Source organism: Labrus mixtus, chromosome 9, assembly GCF_963584025.1.
Source record: "Labrus mixtus chromosome 9, fLabMix1.1, whole genome shotgun sequence".
Classification (NCBI taxonomy): domain Eukaryota; kingdom Metazoa; phylum Chordata; class Actinopteri; order Labriformes; family Labridae; genus Labrus; species Labrus mixtus.
Window position 1 is genome coordinate 5,128,723 of NC_083620.1, and position 15,212 is coordinate 5,143,934.

Sequence of the window (15,212 nt, forward strand, 5' to 3'; positions counted from 1 at the left end):
ATCTGAAAGTCAAAACAATTAAAAAATATGTCTGGTGGCACATGGGGGAAATTAACGATTGTCTGTGATAGCAGTTTTAGTTTGAGGTATCTTTGCAAATTGTCCATTTAAAACGAACTACAGATACAAACAATTGTAGGGGAGCAATGAAATTCGGTATTCACATGTAGTGAAGTATTGTTTTAAAACAAACTTAAAGTTAAAGAGTAAAGCAGAGGTATTGTTCTTACAGAATTTAATAGTACATTTAGTGTACTTGGCTTACTGCACCAGGGAAAAGCCATATCTTAGTAGAGCCGACAGGGGGCGACAGAGATTTATCCTAATATGAATGCCAACCGGAAAAACACTCAAGAAGAAGACAGCAGTATCGTAAACTTCCGTCAACAGTGACCCGGTGTCATAATGTGAAATCAGGGAGATTTTAGAGGTGCTGTGTTTCATCTGACAGCTTTCTTTACACTTCAAAGCTACTGTAAGCTTCACTTTTTTTTATCAATTTGGTGGTGATAATGCAGCTCTATAGAAACGTGTTGCGTTAGCTGGTAGCTTAGGTCATCTGAGGATAAAGAAAGACAACATTACAACATTTAAATAATATTAAGATGACGGCATGTTCAAAACACGTCATATCTAGTCTTTTGTATTGTTTAGCCAGTATTACAAACTAGTGGTTTCTCGAGTGAGGTCCAGCCAGATATACATAAGTACTTGAACTCGTCCGATGTTTAGTTTGTGTAAAGTGAACAAGGTAGCATCAGTGGGGTCAGTGGGGTCAATGTTTTGTCTTGAGAAAAAAAAAACATGTTTGTCATTTTGTGGGGTTCAGCATTAGTTTTAGACTATTCAGTAGGGATGTAACGATTCACGATACTGGGTATTGTGAATTGAGTACCGATGTGAATCTTGACACCTTTGAATCGATTTATCAAGATTTTATGATTAATCTTTACATCCCTACTAATCAGAGCTTGTCACTATGACATTTAAAATACAAAAACGGTTTATTTAATAGAAAAGACACAGCGTGTAAAAAAATCTGAGCTTGTTGAAATGCTATGACATTTTTCCTTTAGTTTTTTTTATAGAAGACGATGTATGTCATTTCATGGAGGCAGTAAAGAAGGTGATATCCTGAAAAACAATCCTTATAAAAGTGAAGTGAATATTTATATGGTTTATACAATGGGAAATATTCTCATGCATTTGAATCCCAAAAATGTAAGAGGGAGATAAAGTCCTCACATTTTGTTGAATCCCGTGCCTAACCGTAACTTATCATCTCCTTTGTTTACAAGAAGATATCAGTCTGCTGACATAACCCTGTTTTCTTTACATGTCTGAACTTACCCAGGTCTGTAGACTGTTCACCAGCAGCAGATTAACAAAAGGACAAAGGAATGCCTCCTTTAGTTGGAGCTGAGTTGGTCCAGACTCCTGTGCAGCTCTTTCGATATCTCCTCAGATGCTGCAGATTGTTGCCAACTACAGCAGTGCAGCAGCATTACCGACATGCCATCAGACAGGTGAGGTTGTTGCATGCACTTCCTGTTGACAAGTTAAATGATTATTAAAGAAAATTGGACATTTATTTTAATATATAATTTTTAGTCATCATTAGTTGGTGGTAAAATCTAAAGATATGTCCTTATATGCGGGAAAAATGTACGGATCTAAACATTTAGAGGTTTCAAATAAGGTGAATCAGAAAATGATTAAAATGTACCATGTGGGATTTAAAGGTCACATATTATCCTCCTTTTTCTACAACTTTAAATAAGTCTCAGAGCTCCCTAAAACATGTGTGTGAAGTTTCTTGCTCTAAATCCACTCTGATCTTGTATTTGATCATGTCTATAAACCCCTCTATTTCAGCCCTGATCAGAACAGACTGTTTCTGTGTCTGTACCTTTAAATATGCAAATGAGCTGTGTCTGACCACGCCCCTTCTCTGGAAGGGTATTTCGCTCAGGCTTTCTTGCTCCATGTCCTATTGTTTACAGTGAGAAGGCAGACTTAGAGTGCAGAACAAACACCTAGATGTGGGAGTGTCACCCACCTGGGGGAGGGGTTACTGCCCTTTGTGATGTCATGAAGGGAAAATCTCCAAACGGCCTGTTTGAGCACACATTTTCTGAAAAGTGGAGCAGGCAAAAGACGGAGAGGATGGACTTTTCTCATCATTGGAGGGTTTGTAGACAGACTAGAGATATTAGTGTTAGGAAAACATTGTAAAGTGTACTTTGCATAATATGTGACCTTTAAATATGTTACTTGTTTTGATTTCTACCTTACTCTCAGAACTTTTTGTAATGATTTAGATCAATCAATCGGCTTCAGTGGCCTCACTGCCATGTCCAGTCAATAACTGATCTTTTGATTTGTTTGCAGAGTTACAAAAGTCATTCAGACGAAGACGACCAGGAGAGGATACAAATGATGATCCAGAGAGCGATCGCTGACGCAGACTGGATTCTTCATAAAGTAAGGATGACACCTTATGAAATGTAGGTTCATGTAGGAAATACAAACAGTAACTATTTTCTATTCTCGTTTTACGTTTACAGTACACCAAGAAGAAGTGAGGATAACAGAGCATGAATACGTCCTCCGCTGCACATTTGTTCTTATTGTTGTGATAATATGTGCGTGAACGGCGATGATGAAGAAACATGTCACTAGAAAGTGAAAAAGTGTAAATACTGTTATTAGACAGAAGAGAGTTTATGACTGTATTTGTCATGTATTGTATTTCTTTTCTCAATAAATGAATGCTTATTTACAAAATGAGTGATTTTTTTTCTATCTATTGAGAGACCTGCTTCTCACACACATCACACAGCCCAAACCACCACCATGACCTGTGGACATGCAGTGGGGAGATGTCAGAGCGGGGCTGCTACGCAGGGAGTGCACCAGAGTGGTTGAGGGTTCAGTGCCTTGCTCAAGGGCACCTAGAATATACTCAGGAAGTGACCTGGCACCTCTCCAGCTACCAGACCAACTTCCATATTATGGTCCGCACCTGTACCGGTTCCCAACCCAAGTCCCTACAGACTGAGCTACTGCCGCCTGTTCTCACCCCCTTAAACCTCATGATGAACTTTAATCAGTCATTGAAATCTAAATAATGATTTTATAATGATGACACATTGTATTGTGCAACATAGTCCACTATTTATTCAAGTATAATCATGTGTTGTCTAAATTAATACATGAATAACACAAAACAGGTAGAAAGAAGAAAACAAATCTGAAAACAGGAGAACGTATTGGTCGTGTGTTGTGCCTACAGACTCCGGTTATACCAGCGGATTGGAATAAAAAGCAAACACAACACAGAGATTGAATCAGGATGTCAATTTCTCTCCTTCATATTTACAGATGCATGCACATGCAGTATTGCAATTAATACAAAAAGTAGTAAAACTAGATATACACACTAATTTTTCAGTATAAATAGTATAAATAATATTCCTTTGTATAAACAGCTCCACCCTCTTCAACGTTGGTCTGAGATGTTGAGACGTTTGGTCTGAGGTCTAGATGTTTTCCGATGATGTTGGAGCTTTGGGATTGCTTCAGAAAAAGAGTTGCAGCAGAGTAACTCTCTGAGGGATGGGGTCTCCCAGAGAAAAACAGGACAGGCACTCCGGAAACGTGGTCAGGGACGTCAAACATTTTCTGCCATCTGAGTCTGATCGTCACTTCTGCAGGATAAACTGGTCGATGAACTCGCTCTGCTCCGACTCCACTTTGGACAAGGCGTCGTACTCAATTCGATATCTGAAACCAGGAAACGAAACAGAAATAAATGTAACTGAAATAAGGTAATAAAGCATACAGTTAATGTCATTATACATACCTTCTAATGTTGATACAACCCTAATAATGCAGATTATCATGTCCATATTGTCAACTTTGTTGTAAATATGGTATTTATCGGCAGATTAAAATTGACAGGAAGTCAACAAATGATGTCATCACATACAGCAATCTGGATATAACTAATTACTGTAACCACAGACTGTGTATAAGAAATAATGGTAGACTTTTGTTTTACAAGAGAAGCCAATGCAGAAGTACCTTAAACCTGCAGTCTTTCTAACGGACAGCAGGGGGAGACTGCACTGGATAAAAAAGAAGTATGTTTTTTTTTTTTTTAAACTGTAGGGGGGAAATCAGTCTTTGTCTAAGTTGATTATTTATCTCAATAGACATTTCCCTACTAAGCTTCTCATCCAAAACGGTAGTTTCAAGTCTTCTTCAATACAGCATGATGTTGTTATTTATGGTCGCATTATGGCTTGGTATGCTTGAGGGCTTTGTTACCTGTGATTAACAGTTCACCAGAAACACATCTGTTAAGTGGTCCATTATACTAAAGACATTCTGTGTGGCTATTATTTCGTTTTTTTAAGTCACTATGATACTATTTGCTTGCTTAGTAATTTCACAGTTAACCCCTTGCTAACCATGCTAGAAGTATTTTAATCTTGGCATGTGCTAATTGCACCTCTCTATCGCCACCTTCTAGACCAAATATTGTTGCTTCTGGCTCCAAAACAAGACATGGAGATGGCTAAAAGGCAAGACAGAGAGACATTAAGCCTATCATAGCTGACAGCAGACACCGTAAATTCATTGTTTCAAGATGGAGAAGAAAACGATTATATATCTGGTATAGCATCTATAGCCAAAGAGGTGGCTTTTAATGGGGGTCTGAGACTATGTGCCACAACTCATGCTGGTTCACAGGGGTATGTATTTACTGGTCCCACAAGCTAGTTACTCAGAAATGCATGAATGAATGCATGGATTGTACTAAATTGCCCAGTGTTGTTTAGGTAATGTGGTCAACACACACACACACACACACACACACACACACACACACACACACACACACACACACACACACACACACACACACACACACACTGTTTACCTCTCAAGTTGCATCTTCTTTTCAGCTATCAGAGCCTGAAGCTGCTGCTGTTGAGCCTCTCTCTGCTTTGCCACTGACTTGAGCAAGTTTCTGGCCCCAATCGCCTGAAGAAGAAAAGAACACAGGCTGTTTTTGGGCCATGATGGCGACTATTTATTCTTATGTAGCTGATGTTGAGAGCTTCAAATGCAAATTTAACCTTCATCTTTTCTGTCTCTGCCTCTTTGGCCAGTTCATCCACCAGCTCAATCAGACCTCCCACTATCTTCTGAAACTGGCCAATTTCTTTTTTTTTAAAAAGACACAAATATTAGCACATCCTGTTGAGATTCAAGGGGGAAAACACACAAAGCTGAATGGATTTGACAAAAGTGTCAGTGCTTACTATCCACAAACTCTTTACACTCCTCCTTGAGCTCTGACGTCTTCTGGCTGACATCAGGATCCAGCACCCGTAGCTTGTTGAGCTCATCGAAATAAAAACCTGCCTCGGCTAACGGGTCTTTAGCCATGGCCACAGGGCCTGTAAAAAAAATGAAATAAAACCGCAAAGCATGTAAAAAATAAGATTTGACTTAGGGCTGGGCAATATATCGAGTTTTTAAGATATATCGATATATTTTCAAACAAGATATAGGGTAAGACAATATCGTTAATATGGATATAGTTTATGTTGCATTAAAATAACGTTACAGAGGTGCCAGGTCACCTTTTTCTCATCTCACTGATGACGACTGACTGTCTGTCCCTCTTAACCCTGCTCCTCCTCTCTCTCTCTCTTTTATTGTATTTAAGGAACATTTTTATTTTATAATATTACTATTTAAATTCATAAACAGGTAGTTTATTTTCCATGTGTTTTCACTGTTAATAAAATACATATCGATATATATCGAGTATCGCCATTCAGCTAAACAATGTCAAGATATGAGTTTTGGTCCATATCGCCCAGCATTAACTTGACTTCTATCAATTAAGAAGCTGGGTCTCTTACTCACAGATGCCCTGAAATAAACAGGTTTATAGCTTGATAACTAAATGCTGACACCTGTGTGTTATCTGACTATCACTTAGTAACAATGTCTGTTTTACTGATTGTATGTCTGAATCACGATATGGAGACTGAAACGTCAACATGCTGACTGCATGTTAATGCAGAGTAAACCTTTACATGACCTTTGACCTTGAATAGGAGAACACCATATGGAAAACCGAGACAGCCCCATGATGTACATGCAACAACTCTATTCAAAATGCTTGCGTTATTTGATGCATTACTTGAACAGCTAACGGGATGTTTCTTTAGATGAAGCATATCTGATGTGGTTTATAGTCAGCGTTAGTTTAACATGCAGCGTGTTTATAACGATGTACTTACTTTATTTCAACTTCATTTCAACAGATTGTACGGTAAACCTTGGTCTTCAAGGGTTAAAACTATATTCAATCTCCAATAGCCTACGATTCATATTGTTCTTTATTCATTGGATTAAATAATGTCTATGATCCAAACGAATGTAACCTGAAATAAATCTAAATTACACAGAGCTAACGTTAGCTTCATTTCGCTAGCTTGCCCCCCTTAATAAAAAAAACTCTAAAAATGGAGAACAAGTTACAAACACACATAAACCTCGTTCCGGTCCCTGTTAAGCTGCCGCCATTTACATCAGTAACTAGCTTCATCTTGTCAGAAATATAATGTTGTTACCTTTTATTACTGCTATCTCCGTTAGCTCGGATGTCTCTGTGTTGTGTGGCTATGTGGCATTGCAAAGTAAACCACTCATGGTGCGTTCAGGTACCCCTCTAAAGCTCCATGTTCCTGGGTTGGTAAGCCGTTTCTCAAAACATCTGTGTATTCAAAAGCTCTAAATCATGTTAAAGTGACAACCTGGATGCTATTTAAATACCATGTGTTGATTTGCCTTTCTTTATGTAGATCTTGTTTTGATTAAGGGCGCCTTTACGTGAATTTTTAAAATAGAAAACGTATTTTTCCCATTATTCTGAATATACATGAATGCAGGGTAACTCCTCCTCCTCTCGCTGCCAAGGAAACCAAATGCAGCTGCCCGTATGTTTATCATAGACTGTTAATATTATGTTTATGCGTGGTTAATAATCGATGACTCCAATGTCAGCTGATTAAAAACAACAACAATAGAACATTAAATGGATAAATAAAAGTATTGACTACAAACATAGTTAGGCTTGGCTATTGTAACGTTGGTCCCAAGACCTGTTGATTTAACTTTAGTGTCCTTTTGTGGTTTAAATTAGCATCTGTCACTCAAAGGATGCAGAGGCCAGTTTTTGGGGAAGGAAACACTTCAATTAAGAGCTAACAAATTAAACATCTGAGGGAAGATGTCAAAATAAAGATTTACTAAAGCCACAAATATGAGACATTGTCCATAAATATGAGATTGTAAATAAAATAAAGTAAGATTTCCTTCATAAGATTGGACATTTTCATTTGATGTTGCCTAACTTTGATTTGCTGTATAGGCCTAAATGTTTTTTTGTTTTTTTTAAATAATCATCTTCAGGTCTTGGCCTATATATTTATTTCTCATTTCCTGGGGAACTACTAGTACATGGGACCTAAATTGCCTTGTTTTAAAAACTATTTTATTAAATTATTTTACACCAGTCCATGGCAAACACCATGGGTTTTATACAAGAATAACCAGCCATCTTATCCGGATTGGATTCAACCTTCTACTTATTACAAACAGGGAAAGAAATGATGGCCTAAAAGCTATATTCCATTAGGCACCACTAGGTTCTTCTTATAAATCTACCAACCAGTACGACTATAGCCTACTTAGGTAGAAAGACCTGATATCACTTCAAACGGTTTCCATTTCTATCATTTCATTCTTTAAAAAAGCTTTAATTATCGCCTTTTATGTAATAATGCACAAATAACTCCACGCTAAGTTACCAAAGATTCAAGAGGAATAAAAACTTCATGAACATGCCATAAATCTAGTTGATATTTGTGATTTTTGCCTCATCAAAGCGGATTTATTACCGGCTCGTTATGCCTGTAAGTGACAGTAGGGGGCAGCATTGTGTTTCTCGACCTACGAACTACCCTAACACGCGAAGAAGACTACGATAAAGGGGCGAGAGTCAAACTTTACATACTTTTTTTTTTTTTTTTTTTTTAAAGTTGAACTAGATGCCCTTGGAGTAATTTTTGTTTCACAACGACAAAAGAACGATTGATTAGCCTTATGTAGTGTGGCTTTCTGAAAACACCCAAAGACAGCACGGAGAGGTCGGTGAGTAAACATTAAAGTTAGTTACATGTTGAGTACTGAATTAGCTGTGTTAGCTAGGGGACGATAAAGTCGATAACTCCATTGATCAATCTGGAGTAACACACAAATTTAACTTTTTAAGAATGTCAGTATATACTCTTTAACGAATTATTTGTCTATTGTACTACTCGGCCCTAGTGTCAATATTCTGTCAACTTTTAGGGAATGCTTGTTTAGCTTACATCATAAAAGTTGAGCTAACTTTGCTAACAATAGCAAAACACACCCACGGTGGAAGTTAAAGTTACAGATGTGTTTTGTTGCTTTACATCTTTAAGTGTCATCCGGACGAATTGATCAGGATACCATAACAAAATTACATTCAGTAAAATCTGCTGAAAATCCTCACAACCAGGGACATAAGGGACAATAATCCATTGAAAGATTCTTGTTAGAGATCTTTCAAAATAAAACAATCAAAATGACTAAAATATCAAATTATCTCAATGCAGTTTGAGCAGAATTTACCTTTAATTATTAAAAAAAACTATGCAGTAAAATCTGCTGGAAATTCTCAGGACCACAGGCAGGGACACGAAGAACAATAATCAATTTAAAGTTTCTTGTCACCTGTCACATATTTTTCAAAATAAAACAATCAAAATGACTAAAATATCTAAGTATCTCAATGCAATTTGAGCAGAACTTACCTTTAACTATTTAAAAAACTATACAGTGAAATTTGTGGAAAATTCTCAGGACCAGAGACAGGGACATGAGGAACATACTTTTTAAATTAAATTTGTATTCATATTTTACATTTCATATTCAATAACAAGTTGCTGAAATACACAGCCACATTCCTTCTTTTTGGGCGCTCCAAATCCTTGTATATGCGCATCATTTTTTTAAGCGGCGGGTGGCAAGACCGGTGTTTTGTAAACGACGGCTTTCTTGACCGCCGTGCCTATAGTACCACGTACCTTACATTCAGACTCTGAAATAGTAATTTAACTTAACTTAATTAACTTAACTGTAACAGCAAGTCAAATTGGATTATCTATTGGTAACATCCTGTCCCTGTTGTTGTTGCGTAGAAATGGTCAGGAATCGTCGTTGAGATTGAACTTTTCTTTTGGCACATAACGCTGACATGCTTTATTCTATACAGTGGGTTGATAGAGATACGATACTGTATGAGCTGGGAATTTCAGTAATTTTTAAAAATAAATGGGCCTACGTTTTTGGATTAACCCTTAATTTGTCCTATTATTCACTAATTTGTGCCCCCTCCCTTCCCTTTTGGTTTCCTGCCCACTCACATTCCTTTTATCCTGAAGAGGAACTGATAGGAAAGATAACAGTAAGGTAGAGGTGGCCACTGACCATGGATAGTTGAAACACTTTTTTCATTTCAGTCAGTTTCTCAGAGATTATTAAAACCAGACTGACCCAATTATTAACCTCACATCTGTCTGCTTCTGACCCTTATCATTCAAAAACATTGTTTGATGAATCATTCGGAGACTGTCATGGTGGTTGTAAAGTATTAACATGGCTTAAGTATCACTTTGTTTTACTTTGTGTCAATTAACACAGTGCTTCAGACACATGCACTTTTTAAATCATATCATAATGAGTTATTTAATATACATAATTAGTTATTTATTCTTTAACATGATAGTATATACATATTTTTTTCAAAACAGCTCTGTGTGTTTTTCCAGGAATGATCTGGAACAGTAAGAGGTTGTGGCGGCCTCATCAGTAGCTGTCACCACGGCGGGGGACCCTCGGACCTCCGTTTGCAGGGTGGTCATCTACCTCCAGAGGGACATGTCCGGGGACAGCTGCCTGCCCCAGCATCACACCCAGTCCCACTGCATGTCCCCAGCCCCTCCTCTGACCTGTCCAAAGACCAAGACCTCCAGCTACCGTGGAGCGGTGGGCTTGGGCAACAAGTATGTGCGGCTTAACGTGGGGGGGACCCTGTTTTACGCAACGCTGCAAGTGCTGACCAGACAGGAATCCATGCTGAGAGCCATGTTCAGCGGAAAGAAAGAAGTGTTCACTGATAAAGAAGGTGAGCCACAAGCTGACCATTTTTTCAATGAATTAAACATGTTTTTATTATCTTTTCCACTAACATTCAGGTTTTACAGACTGTATGAAGCATTTAAAAATACTTCAAGAAGGGAAATCATGTGAAGCAAAAAGACCGATGTTGGAACTGGTGGACCATTTCTCTTATAAAGTTCTAAGATCTAAAATAAACTGCACATTTAAAACTTACTTTATATACTTAAGTTTTAAGCATTTTCTGGTAATGCTGAGAGATACCTGCCTTTTATATCCTCTAGAGATGTTAAGATTCTCATCATCTTCTATTGTTATGTACAGGTTGGATCCTGATCGACCGCAGTGGGAAACACTTTGGTAGCATTCTGTGTTACCTGCGTGACAGCACGGTGACTTTACCCAAAGGTCGTCAGGCCGTCCAGGAGCTGCTGGCTGAGGCAAAGTTTTTCCTCATCGAGGGCCTGGTGGAGCTTTGTCAAAACACCCTGCAGGTCAGTTAAACACACTGACTGATGTTCAAAGTATGAAGACAAGGAGGCAGGACATGATGTTAAAAGAACGACACAGAAATGGTGCATGAAGCAACAGAGTCTATCATGACAGTCTCTTTGCCTTTATATCATTGCCATGTGTTATTGGACATATTACGAGTATCAATGAATGGCTACTTAAGAACATACAGTATTAGCGAGCAGAAGAAAGGATTATAAGCATCAAAGATCAAACATAGTAGCATAAGTGTGTATCACAATAAAATATACAATTACAAGAGTGTTGCCTTCATAAAGATGAAGGCTATGGGAAGGCTGTATAATAATAATAGTGGTGGAAAAGGTCTGATACTTTGGTTTTCTAATACCACATGGTGAACTTCACTACATGTAAAGTCCTGTGTACGTTGACAGAATGATTACACTTTAGTTTAAGTTCTGAAAGTGAAAGTCATGATGTTGCAGTAAATGATCCCTGTCAGGGTTTTTTATTATAACGTTGATTTTGTGTGTATTAATGTTACTGCTGATAGTTATAGCACTAAGCATTCAGGCAGAGCCAGCCCTGTCCACGTGGCTGGTTTATATCAATCTCAAAGAAGTCTGCATATTTAGCCGGTGACATTTGTTCTTGCCTAGAGAGATAATTAAAACCTGTTTATAGTCCGTTTAAAATGTGACTTTTACCCTTATTAAAATGTAACACTCGGCCTAGAGATCAACAAAGCATCAAAGACAATAATTATTCAAACACTTTATAACCTGTATATGTTTTCTGTGGTCATTGACAGGACAGTAAAGAGCAGCCCATGTGTGTTATACCTGTGGTCACCTCCAGTAAAGAAGAGGAGAGGCTCATCCAGTCCTCGACAAAGGTAAACGCAGACCGTTGTCTGGAAACTGTTTTCTTATTATTAATGTTTTCATTTTTGACTTAAAAGAAAATCATGTTAGCAGCTTCTCTTGATGAAAGATCCTGTCTCAGTGCTATGTAACAACAACAAGTACCTGGATAAAGGATCAAAATGCTCTTGTCATGGGTGTTTTCATGAGGTTTGTTGTTGATTAAGGGTGCCAATAATCTCGATACTTAGATAAGTTTTGATACCACGTTTTAATAATGTAATGTAATTCATAGTTGGCCTTTTGCAATATCTCAGCAATAAAATTAAAATATTTCCTTGGTTTGTTTCCCCCTCTCTTAGCCTGTGGTGAAGCTGCTGTACAACAGAAGCAATAACAAATACTCCTACACCAGGTAAGAGAGCTTTTCTTCAGAGGTCTGACTGCTTCCAACAGTGCAGATGTAATGTGGGGATGCAGAGAAAGTAAAGAGCCTCAGGCCAGAAGAGCAGATTGAATGATTAAAGAGCTTCTCGTCATCTCGACAGTAACTCAGACGACAACCTGCTGAAGAACATCGAGCTGTTCGACAGGCTCTCTCTCAGCTTCAACGGCCGCGTCCTCTTCATCAAAGACGTGATCGGAGATGAGATCTGCTGCTGGTCGTTTTACGGTCAGGGTCGCAAGCTGGCTGAAGTCTGCTGCACCTCCATCGTCTACGCCACAGAGAAGAAGCAGACTAAGGTGAGGGGGGGGGGTTAAAGAAGGGTTATTATGGTATTTTAAAGCCTGGGCCATATTTTTACACATTTTAGGGAATAGTTGATCCTTGGTGGCAAATGTACCCAATCAGAGAACCTCCACTGCATTTTTTTGTCACTGGCAGGATCAGATTTCCCCCAAGAAGTTCCATGCCAATAAAAACCTTTTGTCAAGGTTTGTTTTGTTTTTTTCCTCCAACCAGAAACAGTGGATTGAGCGCTCTTTTTAATGCCACCAAACTCCATATGCAGAAACGGTAATCTTATCTTGCAGAACAAAGGAGTTGCTGGTCTACCACTGCAGTGATTGATTCATTTCATGGTAGTTTAATCCAGATGTGGTGCTATATATTTAGCCATGTTTCTAAATGTCATAGTCAACTTGTCTAAAGGTATGCAAACACTTGTTCAGTTAGAGCAGGCTCACAGTGTCTGCGGGTCGACAATGTAAAAATGAGAGTTAGCAGTGCTGGCACCAACAACCTTCAGGCCTTCTGCAAGTTAACATCCACACGTCGTACCTGTGCTGAATGTGGTTTCTCATTGCTGCAGATGATTTGTTATATTCCAGTTTACCTGCTCTGTACTTTAAGATGTCCTCTGTCCATTGTGCTGGTTTACGTCCGGGCAGTAGAGCTGAGAGAACAGGTCCAATAACCGAAGCTACAGCTCCGTCTAATAGTGGGTGGCTTGACCGTTTTCATTGATAAAATCAGAATATGCCTACAAATGTGTTCTTACTAAAAGACATTTGAATACATTTCCAAGTAATGTTTTAACTTGATTCTATTTAATATGTGCGGATGTAATTTGGACAACCTCAGAGCAGACAGAGCCCCCCCCCCCCCCCCCTGAAATCTTAGGCCCCTATGGAGCCATGGACCTCATGTTGGGAACCAATGCTCCAAAAGACTTTATTAGCTGGTTTTTACCACTCACATCAAAGGCTTTGTCGCTTGACAATTGGATCATATGTCAGTAGGGTCAAGTGGGAGGAACAGGTTTGGTACTTCAGTATATTGTGATATTCAGCGAGGATGTTTAAAAATGATTTTATAACGATCCTCATTGAGTGCAGGCATTGGTAATAAATCCCTCCTGACAGACAATCAATGTGACTTTGTTTTCCATATTTCTGTCCAGTAGCAATCAGACTGCAATATTTAACGCAACCAGTATTTAGCTTGATCTGCAGACATGACTGAAGCACGGAAAAATCTACTGCGACTTGACCTTTTTCAATAAATCCAATCACAGTGTAGAGATGGTTTGTATCTGTCTCTTTTTACGTCAGGTTGAGTTTCCTGAAGCGCGCATCTACGAGGAGACTTTGAACACGTTGCTGTACGAGACGATGCCGCTGCCTGACAACTCGCTGCTCGAGGCGACCAGACGGAGCTACAACAACTGTGGCTCCCTCAGCGAGGAAGAAGAGGGGCCCGGAGGATCCGAGCTCCGAGAGCGAGTCCGTCGAATCCACGTCAAGAGGTACAGCACGTACGATGACCGGCAACTCGGACACTGAGACTGAAGACGCTGCACAGACTTCAGCTTTTCACATCGAGGACGAACATTCAAACATGAGACCTGATGATGCTCAGACGTTTCTCCTGTGAATGTTTCTCTAACTTACTTTCTTACCACTATCTAAAGGTTTCGACTGTGGCCTAATAGGTTTTAAATCTGACTCTTATCCCAGATAGCTGTGATGTCATCGGCTCTGTCTATAAAACTTTATGAATTATAAAATAATTCAGAGCAACTTCTTCAAATATTCATTATTTGCAGAACATTTTTATTCTAGCATGTAGACTAGTAGTAGAGGGTAAATCACTAGTATGCACTATTTCTTGGATGAAATATTGTAACAATCAAAGCACTTCCACTCTTAATCGGCAGGAGAGCATGTTTTATATTTATAAATTATATTTTTCATACACATTATAACAACATTTACTACAGCCAGTCTGCCAAAGATGAACCTGTTTTAGGTTTTTTCCCCACAATCAGTGTGCCTCTTTTAATCCAGTTTACCATGATGCCTTTCTCCAGTTGTGAAGATAAAAGTTCTTGTTATTCAACACTTTTCTGTCCTGAATCTTTATTCTTTTATTTGTATTGAAGCTCACTTCCTTCCCCCTTAGGTTGTCAAAAGTGTTGATACTGCGATACTCTTCAATACCACATGATTTAAAACAATGCAATCTCTGTTATAAACGGAGTAAACGGCCAGAGCTTAAAGGAAACCAATCAGATCTGCAGAAGCAAAAGAGAGAGAGTACTGTCTGAGTTGCACAGTCGTGTTGTTGTCAACATATTTGTGCCATTTAGACAGTGTGCACGAGTTCGCATGCTATTTTTGATGATCTAAAATGAGATTTCACAATATTGCATGTCTAGGACTTGTACTTCTGTTGCCATGGCATTAAAACAGATATTGTCATTGTGCGATTTTAAACGTATCAAAGTTTGAAATTCTCTTATCATGACAACCCTATTTCCACCAAAGTGATAAAAAAGACAGATTGTCTTAAAATAATAAATGTTTATGTATCTCTAGATAGGACAACATGCTTCTTAAAAAAAACTTTCCAATTCAGTAACTAAACACAATGCAGGGATAACGGACTCCAACACTGTCAATGAAGACTTTAATATAATAAATGAATAAATACATTTTTATTTGTATAGCGTCAACTCATAACAAGAGTTATCTCGAGACACTTTACAAAAAGTAGGTAAAAGACCTTACTTATTGTTATGTTACAAAGACCCGGCCTATCCATCATGAGCACTTTAGCAAAGCAGCAAAATTTAC

General features: G+C 38.5%; 3 protein-coding genes across 4 annotated transcripts; 2 read left to right on the forward strand and 1 right to left on the reverse strand.

The window, feature by feature from the left end:
- Nucleotides 1–324: 324 nt before the first annotated feature.
- lyrm9 (LYR motif containing 9) lies at nt 325–2,790 on the forward strand. The gene is made up of 4 exons (XM_061046044.1): nt 325–475; nt 1,355–1,526; nt 2,392–2,484; nt 2,568–2,790. Exons 2-4 carry the CDS (start codon nt 1,401–1,403, stop codon nt 2,583–2,585), a joined length of 237 nt encoding a protein of 78 aa, XP_060902027.1. The 5' UTR covers nt 325–475; nt 1,355–1,400; the 3' UTR covers nt 2,586–2,790.
- Nucleotides 2,791–3,152: 362 nt separating this feature from the next.
- ift20 (intraflagellar transport 20 homolog (Chlamydomonas)) lies at nt 3,153–6,768 on the reverse strand. Its single transcript, XM_061046043.1, has 5 exons — nt 6,660–6,768; nt 5,334–5,471; nt 5,148–5,233; nt 4,949–5,052; nt 3,153–3,786 (listed from the first exon to the last, which is right to left on the reverse strand). The coding sequence occupies exons 2-5, from the start codon at nt 5,458–5,460 to the stop codon at nt 3,705–3,707; spliced, it is 399 nt and encodes a 132-aa protein (XP_060902026.1). The 5' UTR covers nt 5,461–5,471; nt 6,660–6,768; the 3' UTR covers nt 3,153–3,704.
- A 1,294-nt stretch (nt 6,769–8,062) lies between these two features.
- tnfaip1 (tumor necrosis factor, alpha-induced protein 1 (endothelial)) lies at nt 8,063–14,477 on the forward strand. Of its 2 annotated transcripts, none has more exons than XM_061046050.1 (7): nt 8,063–8,241; nt 9,948–10,303; nt 10,621–10,790; nt 11,582–11,665; nt 11,996–12,048; nt 12,182–12,377; nt 13,689–14,477. In XM_061046050.1, exons 2-7 carry the CDS (start codon nt 10,057–10,059, stop codon nt 13,917–13,919), a joined length of 981 nt encoding a protein of 326 aa, XP_060902033.1. In that variant the 5' UTR covers nt 8,063–8,241; nt 9,948–10,056; the 3' UTR covers nt 13,920–14,477. The 2 variants fall into 2 exon arrangements, with proteins under 2 accessions (XP_060902033.1, XP_060902034.1); XM_061046051.1 differs by having other exon boundaries at nt 8,063–8,237.
- Nucleotides 14,478–15,212: the final 735 nt, after the last annotated feature.